The sequence below is a fragment of the Rhineura floridana genome, chromosome 6 (genome assembly GCF_030035675.1).
Source record: "Rhineura floridana isolate rRhiFlo1 chromosome 6, rRhiFlo1.hap2, whole genome shotgun sequence".
NCBI lineage: Eukaryota > Metazoa > Chordata > Lepidosauria > Squamata > Rhineuridae > Rhineura > Rhineura floridana.
Window position 1 is genome coordinate 15,474,722 of NC_084485.1, and position 15,627 is coordinate 15,490,348.

Genomic DNA, 15,627 nt, shown 5'->3' on the forward strand with positions numbered 1-15,627 from the left:
GTCTCGTTCCTTCAGATGATCTGGTCAGGAGCGCTGGCATGTGAATTCTTGGTTGTAGACACAAGGAGGGTTATAAATTTAATCACACCAGGCTGACTTTGCACATTGCAGTTGCAGAACTGTTGTTTGTGCCAATCCTGACCTAAAGCTTACAGAATGTAGAGTTTTTAAAGTTGTAAGAAACCTCTGTGGCGATTTTATCTGTTAAGATTCCTTACCTGCCCTATGCCAAATGCTTAAGTCTGGTAACAAACCACAAAAAAAGTCTTCTGTATCTCCAACTTATTAACAATCCAAATTACACAAAACTCCTTTCTCTACAATTACCTAATTCATTGTGCTGAAGTTGGGTTTCCTGGCCCCTAGTAATATCTCTGAAAGATGAAAACATTGGATTTGGTCAAAACTTTAGATTTGTTAAAATATAAACGATTATGTATGAACTGTGAGGACATTCTTTGTGATTATGTAATGTCACCCTGAGATTTGGACTATGCTGCATTATTGTTTTATCTTAATATATATCTGGAATCAGTTCCATTGACGTTGACAAAGCATGGGATTTGCCTGGAGTTAGACTAAATTCCTGGATGTTAGAAGCTCTCACCTTGTAATCTTTACTGGAGTTCCTCCAGATTCCAAAGGTGTAGCCAAGTCATGACAAGAAAAATAATGATTTTGAAAAGATGGGTGGTGACATCCTGATAGCTTCAGTGTGTGCCCGATGTCAGGAGCACAGTTCAGTGTTTTGTTATATATGTGCAGAATATGAATGTTCAGAAGCATTCAAGATGCAGCATGCACACAAATCAAGGTGTGACTTGACTTACTTCTGCTTGGTAAGTTGGAGTTGGAAGAAGAGAAATTAATTAATGAGCAGTGTGTTTAAACTGTACAGACTGTATCTCTCCCCCCCCCTCTGTTTTGACCTGTGCAACACTTGTCGACACTGAACAGTAACTGTTTTGCATTCTCACTCTGTCAGTGCTGGATCACGTGAAGACTGAGCTTTTCAGCAAGCTGGAGTCCAACCAAGAGCTGGTGAACCAAATCAATGGCCAGTTGGATCAGTACAGTTCAGAGCTGATGGACCTGCGAGATGCCCTGAATGAAGCTGTGAATAAAACCCGTCAGACAGAGGACCTCAACAGCCTGAACCGTAATCACCTGGAGGAAACCCAGGTACGAGGAGGGAGCTTGAAGTGCTGAATGAGCTGCTGTGCCAGAGGCAATTTCATGTTGCTAAGCTGCAATTAAAATTGCCTGATGCTTTGATGGTGGGTAAAATTTGTCTGGTATGAAGTCTGCATCCCAAGACATGGTGTCACGTTTATCTACTAGAACTGTATCCCAGTAATCTTCCAGGTATCCTGGTCCCAAGCTGCATAGGGCTTTGTACACCAAAACCGGAACCTTGGACTTGGAACCTTTAGTGCCGAGCCAAAAACCGGAACAGGTTCAGAGGAGGGCAACAAAGATGATCAGGGGACTGGAAACAAAGCCCTATGAGGAGAGACTGAAAGAACTGGGCATGTTTAGCCTGGAGAAGAGAAGACTGAGGGGAGATATGATAACACTCTTCAAGTACATGAAAGGTTGTCACACAGAGGAGGGCCACAATGTCTTCTCGATCATCCCAGAGTGCAGGATGCTGAATAATGGGCTCAAGCTGCAGGAAGCTATATTTCAGCTGAAAATTAGGAAAAACTTCCTAACTGTTAGAGCCATACAACAATGGAACCAATGACCTAGAGAGGTAGTGGGCTCTCCGTCACTGAAGGCATTCAAGAGGCAGCTGGACAGCCATCTGTCAGGAATGCGTTGATTTGGATTCCTGCATTGAGCAGGGGTTTGGACTTGATGGCCTTATAGGCCCCTTCCAACTCTACTATTTGATGGAAAAGTCTGTCCTGCTTCACAGCCTCCATTTTCATGCTGCTAGAGAGGGGCAGTAGTGTTGGGAATTTCTATAGCAGATGGGGGCAGTTCTGCATATTTTCAGAGGGCGCAGAGTAAGTGGTGGTGGCAGCTACCTTCTCTTTTCTCCTGTCCCCTCCCAGTCTGATGTAATGCCTTTCATCAAATGATGTCATGACTCAGCGGCTCCACAGTCTTCCCTCCCCACCAGCAGACATGCACTTTTGCTGCTTCCTGAAAGGCCCTCAGCTGATTTCCCTTTGAGGGTAGGATTACATCCAGTGCTCTCCCTATTCAGCGTAGACCCATTGAAATGGATGGACATGACTAACTTAAGTTCCATTAATTTCAGTGGGTCTGTGCTGAGTAAGACTTAGTTGGATACAACTCTGTGCTTCCTTAGTAGCAGTTGTTAATATTTTGAGGTTTGCACTCCAGGGATACTTGGCCAGCTCACAGGCAGTTCAGCCAGTGAAAGGAGACATATCAAAATATGTGAAGGGATTTATTTATTTATTTACAAAAAATCTTTGTATACTGCTATTTTGTTAAAACATCAAAGGAGTTTACAACACATTAAAAAAGAAACAAACAAAAAAAGCCACAGAATAAAAACATTTAAAAATACAATAAAAACAAAGGTTCTGTCGCTAAAAAAATAAATCTTATTAATTGCCTCCATAAGCCTGGTGGAACAGAAAGGTTTTCAGCAGGTACTGCATCCCCACCCCACCCCCAGGAGAGTGAAGAAACTGTAGGTCAGGTCAGAGCTTGGAAAAGTTACTTTTTTGAACTACAACTCCCATCAGCGGCTGATGGGAGTTGTAGTTCAAAAAAGTAACTTTTCCAAGCTCTGGGTCAGGAGCAAGTTGAGATCCAGAGTAACCAACTGACAGCAATCTCTTACAACATTATGGGGACTGCTGCTTCCAGCCTCAGGCCAGAAATTGCACAGGTGGCATTCTAGAGGAAATGGAAATGTGTCAGTTGTTCTTGGTACGTGCCACCATGTTCTTGAAAGTTTTATGTGGCCTCTGTAAATTATAAACTAATAATGGTGCCGATTTGGTGGTGAAACTCCTGGCTTATGACATTTCCAATGAGGCTGCTAGTGTCAAGACGTTCCTCTGTTCAGTTTATGGACTCAGGATGAGACGTGTTCTACACCTACATCCTGAAACAAGGGGATGAGGATCTGCAGGAAGAGTGTGCGTTATAGAAGTGCTCTGTACCAGATTATGATGATGGCCCTTGGGAAGTATAAGAGATGCTGGATTTTTAAGTTGAGCTGCTGTAGTTAACGTTATGGGTATCTCTATATATTGCAGCAAAAGAGCAAGGAACTGCAGGAACAGTATGGCCTGGTCCAGGATACCTTGCACATGGCTGAAGACTCCCTTGCCCAGGTCTCTGACTTCCTGCAGATAATAGAAAATGCCAAGGAGGTAAGTGGTGCAGAACTCAGGCTTTTCAGCGAGACTGAAAGGTTGGGAGTGGGGAGATGATGTGAGTTACTAGAAGCTGCTGCTTGTGAGGTGAGGAAGAGAAGGCAAACAGGATGGTCTTTTAGCAATGATCATCCCAGAGCGCAAAACACAGAATAATGGACTCAAATACCAGGAAGCCAGATTTTTGCTGAACATCAGGAAAAACTTCCTAAGTCTTAGAGCGGTACGACAATGGGACCAATGACCTAGGGAGGTGGTGGGCTCTCTAACGCTGGAGGCATTCAAGAAGCAGCTGGACAGGCACCTGTCAGGAATGCTTTGATTTGGATTACTACATTGAGCAGAGGGTTGGACTCAATGGGCTCACAGTCGCCTTCCAATCCTACTATTCTATGATTCTCTGATTACCTTGTCAATAATAGGCACAGAAGTACGTGCTGGGTAGAAAAATGAAGCACATCAAAAGAAGACAATTTCCATCCCCAAGTTGGTGTCTGTTTTCTTAAGAGTTCCAGTACAAAATTTGTTCCAAGTGTGAAGTTTGCCTCTTGGGGTAATCCTAGCCAGCTCCTATACTTGCCCCTTCTTTCCCCTGGTCTTTTTTTAAAAAAACTTATTCTTGCCTACAAAGTCCAGAAGTAGGTAAAATTCCCCGTGTCTGAATTGCCTTTATAGGAGTCCTTAGATCCCCACATAGCTCCAGTGAGTGGGTTTTTTACACCATAGCCCCCAATGAGGGGGAAAACAAGCAGAGTTATTTCCTGAAGACATCAGGAGCAGGAGAGGATTTTCACATGTTTGACAGCTCAACTGTTGTCCTGTAGGAATCTGAGAAGTTAGCAGCCCAGCTGGATGGAGCCAAATACCCCTTGTCAGAGAAGGCAAAGGAGTACTCTCTTGCCAGCACCAAGATCCCTGTTGTTGAGGCGGCTGAAGAGCATGCAAAGCTTCTAGATGAACTGGCAAGAAACCTGTCCAGGTAACAGTTCCTGTTTTCTTGTGCTATGAGGTCTCATTTTCTAGCTCAGCTGAGTTTCTGTCCTGTGAGTTTCTTTCTAATACATAGCTTAAGTTCTTGCTTATAGATTACCTAGACTTGTTGGCCTTTTTTGAAAAAGAGGTATTGTGCCTGGTGGCCCTTGTGCAACAGCAGTTGAGCTCTATATTTGTGCATTTTTAAAATAGATGTTCTTTATACCTTTACAAAGATCCTCCGTGGCACAGAGTGGTAAGCGGCGGTAACGCAGCCGAAGCTCTGCTCACGGCCAGAGTTCGATTCCAACGGAAGGAGGAAGTCGAATCTCCGGTAAAAGGGGTCGAGGTCCACTCAGCCTTCCATCCATCCATGGTCGGTAAAACGAGTACCCGGCATATGCTGGGGGGTAAAGAAAGGCCGGGGATGGAACTGGCAATCCCACCCCATATATACGGTCTGCCTAGTAAACATCGCAAGACATCACCCTAAGAGTCGGAAACAACTCGCACTATAAGTGCGTGGACACCTTTACCTTTTATACCTTTACAGCAGGGGTGGGGAGCAGGATCTGGCCATTTTGAGAGGTAGGCAAGGCCACCCACCTGTCAGTCACTTGTCACAATGACACCAGATGACCCAAAATATTTTTTTCCCCACATCCCTGCCGAGGAACATTGTTTGCACTTACAGCAAGCCCTGATCCTGGAGCTTGCTTTGGGGCTTGCTGTCAGCATTGATCCAGCAGAGCTTGCTGTAAACACACATAAACACCAGGGCTTGCTGTCAGCGCCAATTAGCTGATGGGCACCAGCAGTAAGCTTTGCTTGCCAAGGAACAATCAGGAGTGCAGTTTAAGGTTCCTGATTGTTCCTTTGCAGCCACATCGTAACAGCCCCATACCTGGAAAGAGATCTTTCCCAGTCTGCATCTGCATTGGAACTGTTTTTAAGATGTGATGTTTCTAATATGTTTTTTATTGTTTTATCACCTGTTGTTTGTCACCTTGGGCTCCTTTGGGAGAAAGGGTGGGATAGACATGTAATAAATAAAGTTAGGTAGGCCCTGAAATCTTTTGTTTCTGAATATTTAAAAGAAAGAATCTGAGTACTTCAGTGTTTTTCTCTACAAAGGTGAAAACAAACCGAGAGGCTTGATTGAGATGTTCACAATTCTGCCATAGCTACCAGGTCCTGCATTTCCAAGTGACATTTTGTAATTCCCGGTGTGGTTGCAACCATGCAGACTCCAAAACTCCTGGATACCTGTGTTTTCTTTGATCCATGATTTTCCTTCTTTCTCATAATAGTGGTTGCAAAGGAAGAATGAGACATTTTGGGGCGGCCCGTATCTCTTTCTAGAACCTAACTGGTTAGTTTTCTAAAGGCACAGCGTTGCTAAGGGAACGGCAATGGATTCCAGGAAGCTGTAACTTGCCACTTGTGAAGGTGGTTTCATGGAAACCTGTTGAGATGAAGAAAGAGGAAAAAAGAAAATGGCAGAGATTCATTCAGGAATGCTAGAGACACTCAGATCATTATCTGTACTCAACATACTTACCTGGCTTTAATGGTCTATATGCTTGGATCTCATGGGGGAATGGAGATTTATATTGTTTACTTAGTACTTTGTTTTTCTATTCAGAATTAGCACTGTATTGTTGCACACTAATTTGAAAATGAGAAACAACAATGAAAAAGAAGTAGTTTTCCTGACGTGAGCCAGTTGGCAGGTTCCTCAGCAAGTTGCTCTCTGGCCTAGGATGCTGAGAGGACCCCAAAGCACAGTGCCTTTGAGCCCTTCAGCTTTGATGTGGCAGGTGGGCTGCAACAGGACTCTTGGCAAGCATCCTTTTTTTTTTATTTACATATTTTGTCTTCCGGAAACAGCATCATCCATGGCACAAACCAGGATGGATTTATTCAGCGAGCAATCAATGCCTCCAATGCCTATGCCAGCATCATTGAGGCAGTGAGGAATGCACAGCGTGCAGCTGATGAAGCTAATCATGCTGCCGGTGAAGCTTTGACGGTATGGGTCTCTTTTCCCCCAACAGACATTTAAACTCCTGCCTACAGCTTGCACACCTGCCAAGACCTTGTTGTCAAAGAATGCAGTGCAGCTTCAGTTATCTGTCCTGTGCTCACCTGCTTAACCAAGATTGTGCTGGGTTGCCTAGTGCAGCAGCAGCTGTGACTTTTCAGAGAGAACTGGTTCCTTCTCACATGATTTGCCCCCTTTCCCCAGATATATTTTAGACAGACAGTTCTGTTTACAGCACTTGTTGGAAGAGAACCAGCCTGGCAGGCAAGAGGAGAGAGAACCAGGCAAATTGATGCCTCTTGCCAGGGCAGGACTGTTGGCAGCCAGCCTGCTCCTGTTTGTTTATGTATTCTCCCTACACTGAGTTCTGCAAATGCAGATTGGCCAAGCCCGGAAAGCCAGTGAACGAGACCAAATTGCACATGCTTCTCTCAGTTACATAAATCCAATGAATATATTGAACTGAGCTCTTTAAATGCTAGTTCAGCTCAGTTCTATTGGCAGAATTGGCAAGAGCTTTTTTGAAAGAGTGCCACCCACTCAGCCATGGAGATTCTGTCCTCATTGCAAACATCTGTGAGAGCAGAGGATTGGGAATCATGGGGTAGTGGGGGTCAATAAGCAGAGAAATAAGGGACTGGGATCCACAAGGGGAGGGCCAATGAACTGCCCCGTACGAGCCAAGAATTCTGAACATTCTTTGTGGGTCGCTTGGCAGGTAAGGGCTGAACAGTAGTGTCTTCTGTGTTTGCAGAGTGTCATCTTGGATGATCTTGGGGCCAGGTCAAAAGAGATGAAGAAAAATAGCACGGCCTTAGAAGAAGCTGTGAAGAGGGAGCAGAGAAAGCTCAGCGGAGGTAAGAGAAAAATCAGCAGCACCCTCTACAGACCAATATCAACCTCACAAGTAATTGTCCATAGGAAGGGTTGCGCTTCCCTTGAACGCGAGCTTCCTCCTTTATCCTCTCTGTACAGTCACGTGTATGGGTTCTGTGCCTGGGTAGATCTTCATTCAGGAAACTTCTCAAGCTAAACTAAGAGTTTTGGTAGGTGTCCCACCACACTCTCCATGCACATGTATCAAGGGGTGTGACTCTCACCTTTCCAGTTTTCATTTGACCAGCACACCAGTAGCTTCTAGAGAACCGCTTTCTTGTTTATTTTTTTTTCAATTAATTTTTATTCAAATTTTCAAAACCAAAACAATACCAAAAGAAAAAACACAAATCCATAACTAATACAATAAAAAGAGAAAAAAATATATAAAAAAAATTGACTTCCGATTTGTCGTAGTTCAGCTATAAGTCTATAATATATAACAAGCCTGTATCTTAATAGATTATAAAATCACCTTCCTCCAGCGGTTATCTTAATTGGTTACAAATCTCATTAACATCATATCATTTTATTCTTCCACAAAAAGTCAAAGAGAAGTTTCCAATCCTTGAGATATATGTCCATCAATATTTTTTCTAGATAAACATGTCAATTAATCCAACTCATCAAGTCTACTAAGTCCAGTAATTTCAAATCGCTCTTCTTCCATTATCCGTATTGGTTCCATCTTCCATCTTTACGCGCCCAATAATCTTGCTGTCATAGTCATATAATAAGAGTCTGATAGGAATTTCCTTTTTCACAGATATTTTCTTGCCATCAATTCCGAACGTATCACTGAAGTATTGTTGCAAAGCCGCATCTCTGTTCCTCTTTTTTACATGATACACTAGCACATCTCTTGAAGATTTTTCCATTGACACAAAACAGGGATTAATTCTGTTAGCTTTCTCCATTTCAAGTTCCATCAAATCCTTCCAGTCCAGGAATTTTTTTGAACCGATAATATCTTTATCTCCAATCTCTTCAATTCCTTCAGGGACAGCGCTGAGTTCCAAACTGTAATATTTGTCTCCAGGATCCATCACAGCCAGGAAATCCAAATCTTTTTCCATGTCCATATTTAATCCAATCTCCATAGATTGAACCTTGCCTTTAATTTCTCTTTCATCCTTTTTAGGTTTTCCAGATCTATCTTTATTCTCCTTTCTCATAGAATCCTGAATTTCTTTCAGCTCCTGTCTCATTTCGTCAAATTCAATTCTCAACGCTTGACTATTATTTCTCAGTTCTTGTTTTATTGAGTTAATCCCATTCATTATTTTCTTAAACATGTCTAAAGATAAAGTCCCTTCTTGTACATCCATGATCTTCTTAATTGTCATTCTTAAAGCCAAAGGAACAAAACTCCTTCAATTTTCAGTGTCCCAAGCAAAGAGCAGTTTATTTCTTTATCCAGTTACAAAGGAGTTAATCTTTCAAACCAACTGGCGTCACACTCTAGACAGCCCTTATCTCTTATATGCCCAGAAGTGCAAAAACAGCTTTAGTTCACAGCGTCCAAATAACTAGTAGCAGAAAGAATGAGCAGATTTGTCAAAAAAAAAAGTAGATCAGAAAAAATAGTCCCAGACATATATTACACAAAAGTCTTATAAATCAAAAAGAAAACCCTCATCCGTTGTAATCTTTATAATGCTATTTTCCATGTCAGCTTTTTGCAATAAAAAAAGATAGGCTATTTTTATTTTCTTCCCCCTTAGTTCCGTGAGTAAAAGAGAAGGAAAGTTTTGACTCACCCAGGTTTTCTTAATTGCTGGTTCTTTGACAAATCTCTTTAGCTGTATAGATAAGAAAGTAATAAGCGTAGACAGGAGAATGCTTGCCTGTTAGACCATTTTTCTTTAAAGAAAAAAAAACGGGTCACTTATTCATCTGAGCTAGCTAGAAATCCTCGCTCCGTCTGAGCTGCTGGAAGACCTTCTTTCACAGACAATTCTGACGAATTCCAGACTCCAACAATCACAACAAAGCTGTGTGGGAAATCTCACAAAGTGCCGAACTCCCATTATTGCTGAGGCTGCTCATTCAAAACAGAGAACAAGCCAGCATGTATATGTAGTACTGACCGACAGAGGTGGCTGGAAATTTGATGCCGCTGGCAGGAAAATTATCCCCAGTCAAAAAAGACCCTTCTGACTGGATTTAAAACTGAAAAAGTTTCATCCAAGACGGGAGCCCGTCTCAGAGGCTGCACAAGCGGAGGGATCCTCCTGGGAAGTCATCAGAACCGCTTTCTTGTTTAGAATACTTTCTGCTGTCGGTATCAGCACTGATGGGGGCTGACAGCCCACCAGCCACAGTGGCCATTCTAATGACCTTGCAGGGCTTCAAGCAAAGCTGTGTGGGAGGGCACCCAAGCCTGTGTAGCATCTTCATGTGTGGCACTTGCAGCCCCCCCCCCCCCGTCTGACAGTATCAGGGTCTGCAATTACAGCACAGTGACTAAGGCATGCCATTTGCTGGAGCCCACTACAGCTGCAGCTGTTGCTATGACACTGCTTCTGTGGGTGCCCTCATTTGGAGCTGGCCTTGTCAAAGACCCCTTCGGTGTTTTTCCGAGAGCTGGCTGTTAATGACCAGTCAGTGATGTCCCCATCAGAAGAAGCTTGACCCTTATGAACAGCAGTTCTGTGAATGGAAACAGGCACTTGGCCTGGAAGTGCAGCTTCCTACTCCGGCTTTTCCAAACCCCTGTTTTTGATGCCATGCGTACTTAGTCCTGGGTGCTACAACAATTTTGCCAGCTCTCAGGCAGGTTATAAAGACTTCCTGGGGGATGCTTTCAGCACCATCAACCCCCAAGCGTATCAAACATTTATATAAGGTGTAAGAAACAGGTAGTGATTTCCTATTCACACACACACACAAAGTGCCGAACTCCCATTATTGCTGAGGCTGCTCATTCAAAACAGAGAACAAGCCAGCATGTATATGTAGTACTGACCGACAGAGGTGGCTGGAAATTTGATGCCGCTGGCAGGAAAATGTACTCTGTGGCTGCTCTATCTCTTAGAGCTGCCAATTACCAGGGCTGAATGTCAAGATGCTACTTGTTTCTTTGGGAAAATATTTCTTCTTCTTTCAACTGCCTATCTAAAGACCAGCAGGAGTTAGTGAGGGTCTTCCGCGATGATGATCCAAACCTGACAAAGCAGCAGATCAGCATATGGGCAGTCTGTGGTTCAGAATCCATGCCTACCAACGTTTCTCTCTGCCGACATGCTTGGCTGCACTTTGTGGTCCTCATGGGATGCCAGTGTTCACACAGAAGACCTTCCTCGTGATGGGAAGGGCCTGCTCAGTGAAACAACAGATGATAGACCGGAACAGGAACTAAAGCCAAAGACCATGTCCCATTGCAAGGAGGTCTTGTGAGCCAGCACCCCACCTCATTTTGTATTCCTCGCTGTTGCGGATCGTCCACAGCATGTTCTATGAATGTTGTACCAACCACTTTGACATCTGATCTATTTTCATGCCCAATTCAAAATATTGGCCATTTTTCAAGCTTTTTGAACCTGGGGGAAAGGGCATAGCTCACGGAGGATAAGCCTATCAATGGCTACTAGACATGGTGGCTGTGCTCTGCCTCTATAGTTGGAGGAAGTATGTTTTTGAATTCCATTGCTGGGATCTGCAACTGGTTCTTAGAGTGGAGACTCCTCTTGCACTCAGGCCCTACTTGCAGGCTTCCCTTGGGCATCTGGTTAGCTACTGCATAGGACGCTGGACTAGATGGGCCACTGGCCTGATCCAGCAGGCTCTTCTTGTGTTCTTATGTTCTCAGTGGTAGAGCATCCACCAAAACTCTAGCTTGAGAAGTTTTTCTGAATGAAGCTATTCACAGGCTCAGAACACATATGGGTGACGACTCAGCGAACTACAGTTACAAGTACAAGGAACGTGTTCTTCACTGTCTGGGAATTGTTCTGCATGACAATGTAGCAGCTGTGGTCAGAGTGGCACTTGCATAGTTTAGGTTCCTATGCCAACTACACCTTTCCTTGGGGAAGGCAGACATGGTCAGGGTTATGCATGTCTTAGATGCATGCATAGACTGGATTGTTGCATTGTACTTTACACGGGGCTGCCTTTGAAAAGTGTTTGGAAACCTCATCTAGTACAGAACATAACAGCATGAGTTTTGACTGGAGAGGGTTTTTCGGAGCATGTATCATGATTGCTGTACCAACTTCGTTGGCTTCTGATCCATTTCCAGGCCCAATTGGAAGTATCGGTCAACACCTTTGAAGCTCTTAAGGCATAGGGAAGGGGAAATAGCTCTGTGGCAGAGCTCCCACTTTGCATGGAGAAGTCCTAGGTTGAATCCTTGGACTGGGACTCCTGTCTGAAACACTGCCAGTCAGCATAGACAGTACTGAGCTAAATGAGCCAATGGTCTGACACGGTAGAAGGCAGCCCCCTGTGTTCCTATACTTAAAAGTCCATGACCCAAACATTCATTGGCACCAAGCCTCTTCCACAGAGACTTCTTGCTCTGGCGATCCTGATATGTGACCATCTACTTTTTTTGTTTCAATCCAAGACATCAAGCAAGCACTACAGGCAGTGAAGGACAGATTGGATGGCATCCGAACAAAGAAAGAACAACTTCAGAGCCAGCTGCAGGCAGTAAAAAGCACATTGGACACAGTCCAAGGTTTGTTTTCATTTCAGTCCCCTCACAAACTCCCAAAAGAAATGGCCGTGTGAAATCTCCTCTTATCATTCTGGGCACTATGGCCTGCTGTGGCCTCTTCCGGTGTTGCCATACACATGTTTGCAAATCCTTGTCACTTTCAAGTGTGCGTGTTAATTTCCAGGTTTTACCATGAAAACCCAAGCAATGCTTGATTCAAGGCCCTTTGCTTATGTCCCTATGACACAGCACTGACTCATGAAATTAATTGGGTGGTATCCAACTCACTTGTAAACGTCAGTACAAGGATTTCAGCTTTCTCCCCACACACACACACACTTCCCCTGCACCCTCCCCAGATCTGCTCCAGAGGCTTGAGGGAAACCCAAAACAGATTTAGGGGGCACGCGGGAGTTAGAGAGTGGGGGGATATTGCATTGTACAAGCAGAAAGCCTTGTGCCATCGGAATGAATTAGATGCTCCCCACTGAATTTGACATTTGTCTGATTATTCTCTCCACACTCCTCTCCTTCCAAAAAAGTTTGAATGACACCACATTTTTATTACTGAGCAGAAATTCTGTGACATATGACACTTGCAAGCTTATATATTTGCTCTTCCTGGCTGTGCATCCATGTGTGTGTGTGTGTGTGTGTGTGTGTGTGCAGTTTGTCTTGCATGTTTTTGTTCACAACTGGTCTCCTTTCCCTTGCAAGACGGCACAGCAGAAGCCATCCAGAAGGCCAAAGACGCTGCTGCAGAGGCAAACGAGACCGTGGCCAGGATGGAAGGAAGATTGAGCAATATGAAAAAGAATCTTGATGAGTGGAAGGGACAATATGGAGACCTCAAAAGTGAAGATTTAAATCAAGCTGTCCAAGATGCCAAGAACACAGGTACATAACTCCCATGCTTAAATATGTTTGTACTTCTGGGGAAAGGTGGAGACTGGTTTGAAGATAATCAAAATGGTTTGGATACCTTATACTTGAAAAGCAAACTGAACAGATTCCTACAGTTATTTGCTTTCTATTTAATGTCAAATACTAATGGACAAACAGGCTTTCATTTCTTACCTACTGTACACTTTTTCACATTAATACCCAAGCAATGGTTTGTATGTATTTGATGCAATTGTTTTTTGCCTGCAGGGCACTAAATTGAAAAAAGAAGAAGATATAAATTGTTCTGTGCCTTCTGACCTTTCTGCCTAGGCTAGTTAGGACATTAACCAGCTATTGTGTACTTTTTCCTCAGTCTGTAAATGACTTCAGCTTCTCTTATGCCCTGTTTTATTATATGTTGGTTACTACAGAGATAGGCAATCAGATTGTGAGAGCTCATAATTAATTTGAATTTGAATTTATAGCAAGAAATGAAATCAATAGTTTTCCTTACCGTTTCCTCTGTTACCAATGACCTGACAGTGCAGCAGGGATTCTCTTTAAGAGAGAACCCAAATGGCAGTAACAGGATTTACAAAAGGGGTTGCTTTATTATTATTATTATTATTATTATTATTATTATTATCTGCCCTTCACCAAAAGATCCCAGTATTGTATAAAGCCGTGTCTGCCTTTACAAGCTGGCACTGTTGGTTTTAACTTCAACACCCACTGTTGCAAGAGAGTGGCTGTAGTTGAGTCTGGCTTCTGACAGTGAGCTTGAGAAAATGTTAACATGGTTACTTTCCATTTCAGCTTCTGAATTATAAGCAAAAGGCAAGCACACACAGCTTCTGACCTATAAAGCTGAGTGTGGTAGCCCATGAGGAGCTCAGCAAATTTGTTTTTGACTGCCTGTCTGGGATGGCAGAATGGAGGGGGAGAGAGTTAGACAAGCACCTACCTAACTCCAATACATATTTGGTGGACTACAAGTTATATAGGCCTAGTAATATAAGATATTTGAGGAACATGATGGGCCTACCTTGTAGATGCTGATATCCTATTTTCCAGGAATTTGCTTAGTTGACCAGAGTTCAAAGAAGGACTATCTGTCCTTAGTAATATACCTGTTCTCTAACTCTCATCTTCCTACTGGTTTCTTCTTCCTCTCCTGCCCTGCAGTATCAAGCCTTGAGAACACCCTCCCGTTGCTTCTGGGAAAGCTGAGCAATCTGGAGAACAGAAGAAGCCACAATGCAACTGTTTCAGACAATATCCAGAGGGTGCGCCAGCTGATATCACTGGCCCGGAATGCCGTTAGTAAGGTATGGATTCAGAGAACCAAAGTGACAAGCGATAGGTCTGTTCTCTGCCACTACAGCAAACCCCTGCCATGCCCCCTATCCCCCAAGTGAATTTTATGAGAAGGCTGCTGCTTGGCTTGGTTGTTGTATGTATATAGGCAGATTCACTGATTGGTCAGCAACAGCTTTTTAGCTTTTACATTAGGGAGGGGAACCTGTGGACTGCAACTGTCATGAGCCCTGACCATTGGCCACATTGTGGCTGGGCCTGATGAGGGTTGGAGCTAGAGTTGGAGCCCAACATCATCTTGAGGGCCACAGGTTCCCCATTCATGTTGTGCTTGGATATTTTTAAACAATCGTACAGAAATGAGAGAACCACTGTTAGGAGGCCAGTGAAGGATTTGACTTGCAACAGAACAGCTTTTACACCAGCCACCAGGAGAAACTTTGTACCTTTCAGGATGGCTCGGCATTAAGAATAAGTTACTGTAAACTGCTCAGATAGCTTCGGCTATGGGGCGGTATATAAGTACAATCAATCAATCAATCAATAAGTTTCCTAAGGAACAATTATGTCTTTATTTTAGTACCCACCCACCCACCCTTCCTTCCTTCCTTCCTTCCTTCCTTCCAGTAGGAGCCCAGGGCGGCAAACAAAAGCACTAGAAACACTCTAAAACATCATAAAAGCAGACTTTAAAATATATTACAACAAAACATCCTTAAAAACATATTGAAACAAAACAGCTTTAAATACATCTTTTTTAAAAAAGCTTTAAAAGATATTTAAAAGCTTTGAAACATATTTAAAAGCTTTAAAAACATATTAAAAAGCTAAAAAGACTGGGATAAGGTCTCTATTTAAAAGCCTTGTTGAAAGAGGACAGTCTTCAGTAGGCATCGAAAAGATAACAGAGATGGCGCCTGTCTAATATTTAAGGGGCGGGAATTCCAAAGGGTAGGTGCCACTACACAAAAGGTCTGCTTCTTACGTTGTGTGGAACAGACCTCCTGATAAGATGGTATCTGCAGGAGGCCTTCACCTGCAGAGTGTCATGATCTGCTGGGTATATAACAGGTAAGATGGTCTTTCAAGTATCCTGGTCCCAAGCTGTATAGGGCTTTGTACACCAAAAACCCAAACCTTGAACTTAGCTCGGTAGTTAATAGGTAGCTGCCTCCCTCCCTCAGACAAATGCAAATACAGAACCGGGAATGATGTGTTGGCCTCTGTTGGTTTCATCTTTTGGTTTCTAGATCAAAGTCCCTGTGAAGTTCAATGGGACTTCAGGTGTGCAAGTCCGAACTCCTAGCAACCTCCAGGATTTGGCTGCCTACACCTCCCTCAAATTCTATATCCAGAATCCAGAGCCCAAACTGAGACAGAAGCGTCAAAATGGAGATGACCTGGGCCGTTTTGTGTTGTACCTGGGTCACAGGGATGTAAGTACCTTTGTTCTTGCGGGAGAGAACGGGAGAAAGACAGGGAGCAGTCTCACTGTAGCTTAGCAT

At 43.5% G+C, this 15,627-nt stretch overlaps 1 protein-coding gene across 2 annotated transcripts in view; it reads left to right on the forward strand.

Annotated features, from left to right (window-relative positions):
- Nucleotides 1-15,627, forward strand: part of LAMA5 (laminin subunit alpha 5) — a 255,687-nt gene that overhangs the window by 220,132 nt on the left and 19,928 nt on the right. For both annotated transcript variants that reach the window (XM_061631076.1, XM_061631077.1), the window contains exons 53-61: nt 986-1,182; nt 3,246-3,362; nt 4,190-4,344; nt 6,228-6,369; nt 7,136-7,238; nt 11,828-11,941; nt 12,638-12,817; nt 13,991-14,133; nt 15,373-15,558. In XM_061631076.1, the coding sequence (XP_061487060.1) occupies nt 986-1,182; nt 3,246-3,362; nt 4,190-4,344; nt 6,228-6,369; nt 7,136-7,238; nt 11,828-11,941; nt 12,638-12,817; nt 13,991-14,133; nt 15,373-15,558 (1,337 nt within the window). The remainder of the gene's footprint in view (nt 1-985; nt 1,183-3,245; nt 3,363-4,189; nt 4,345-6,227; nt 6,370-7,135; nt 7,239-11,827; nt 11,942-12,637; nt 12,818-13,990; nt 14,134-15,372; nt 15,559-15,627) is intronic.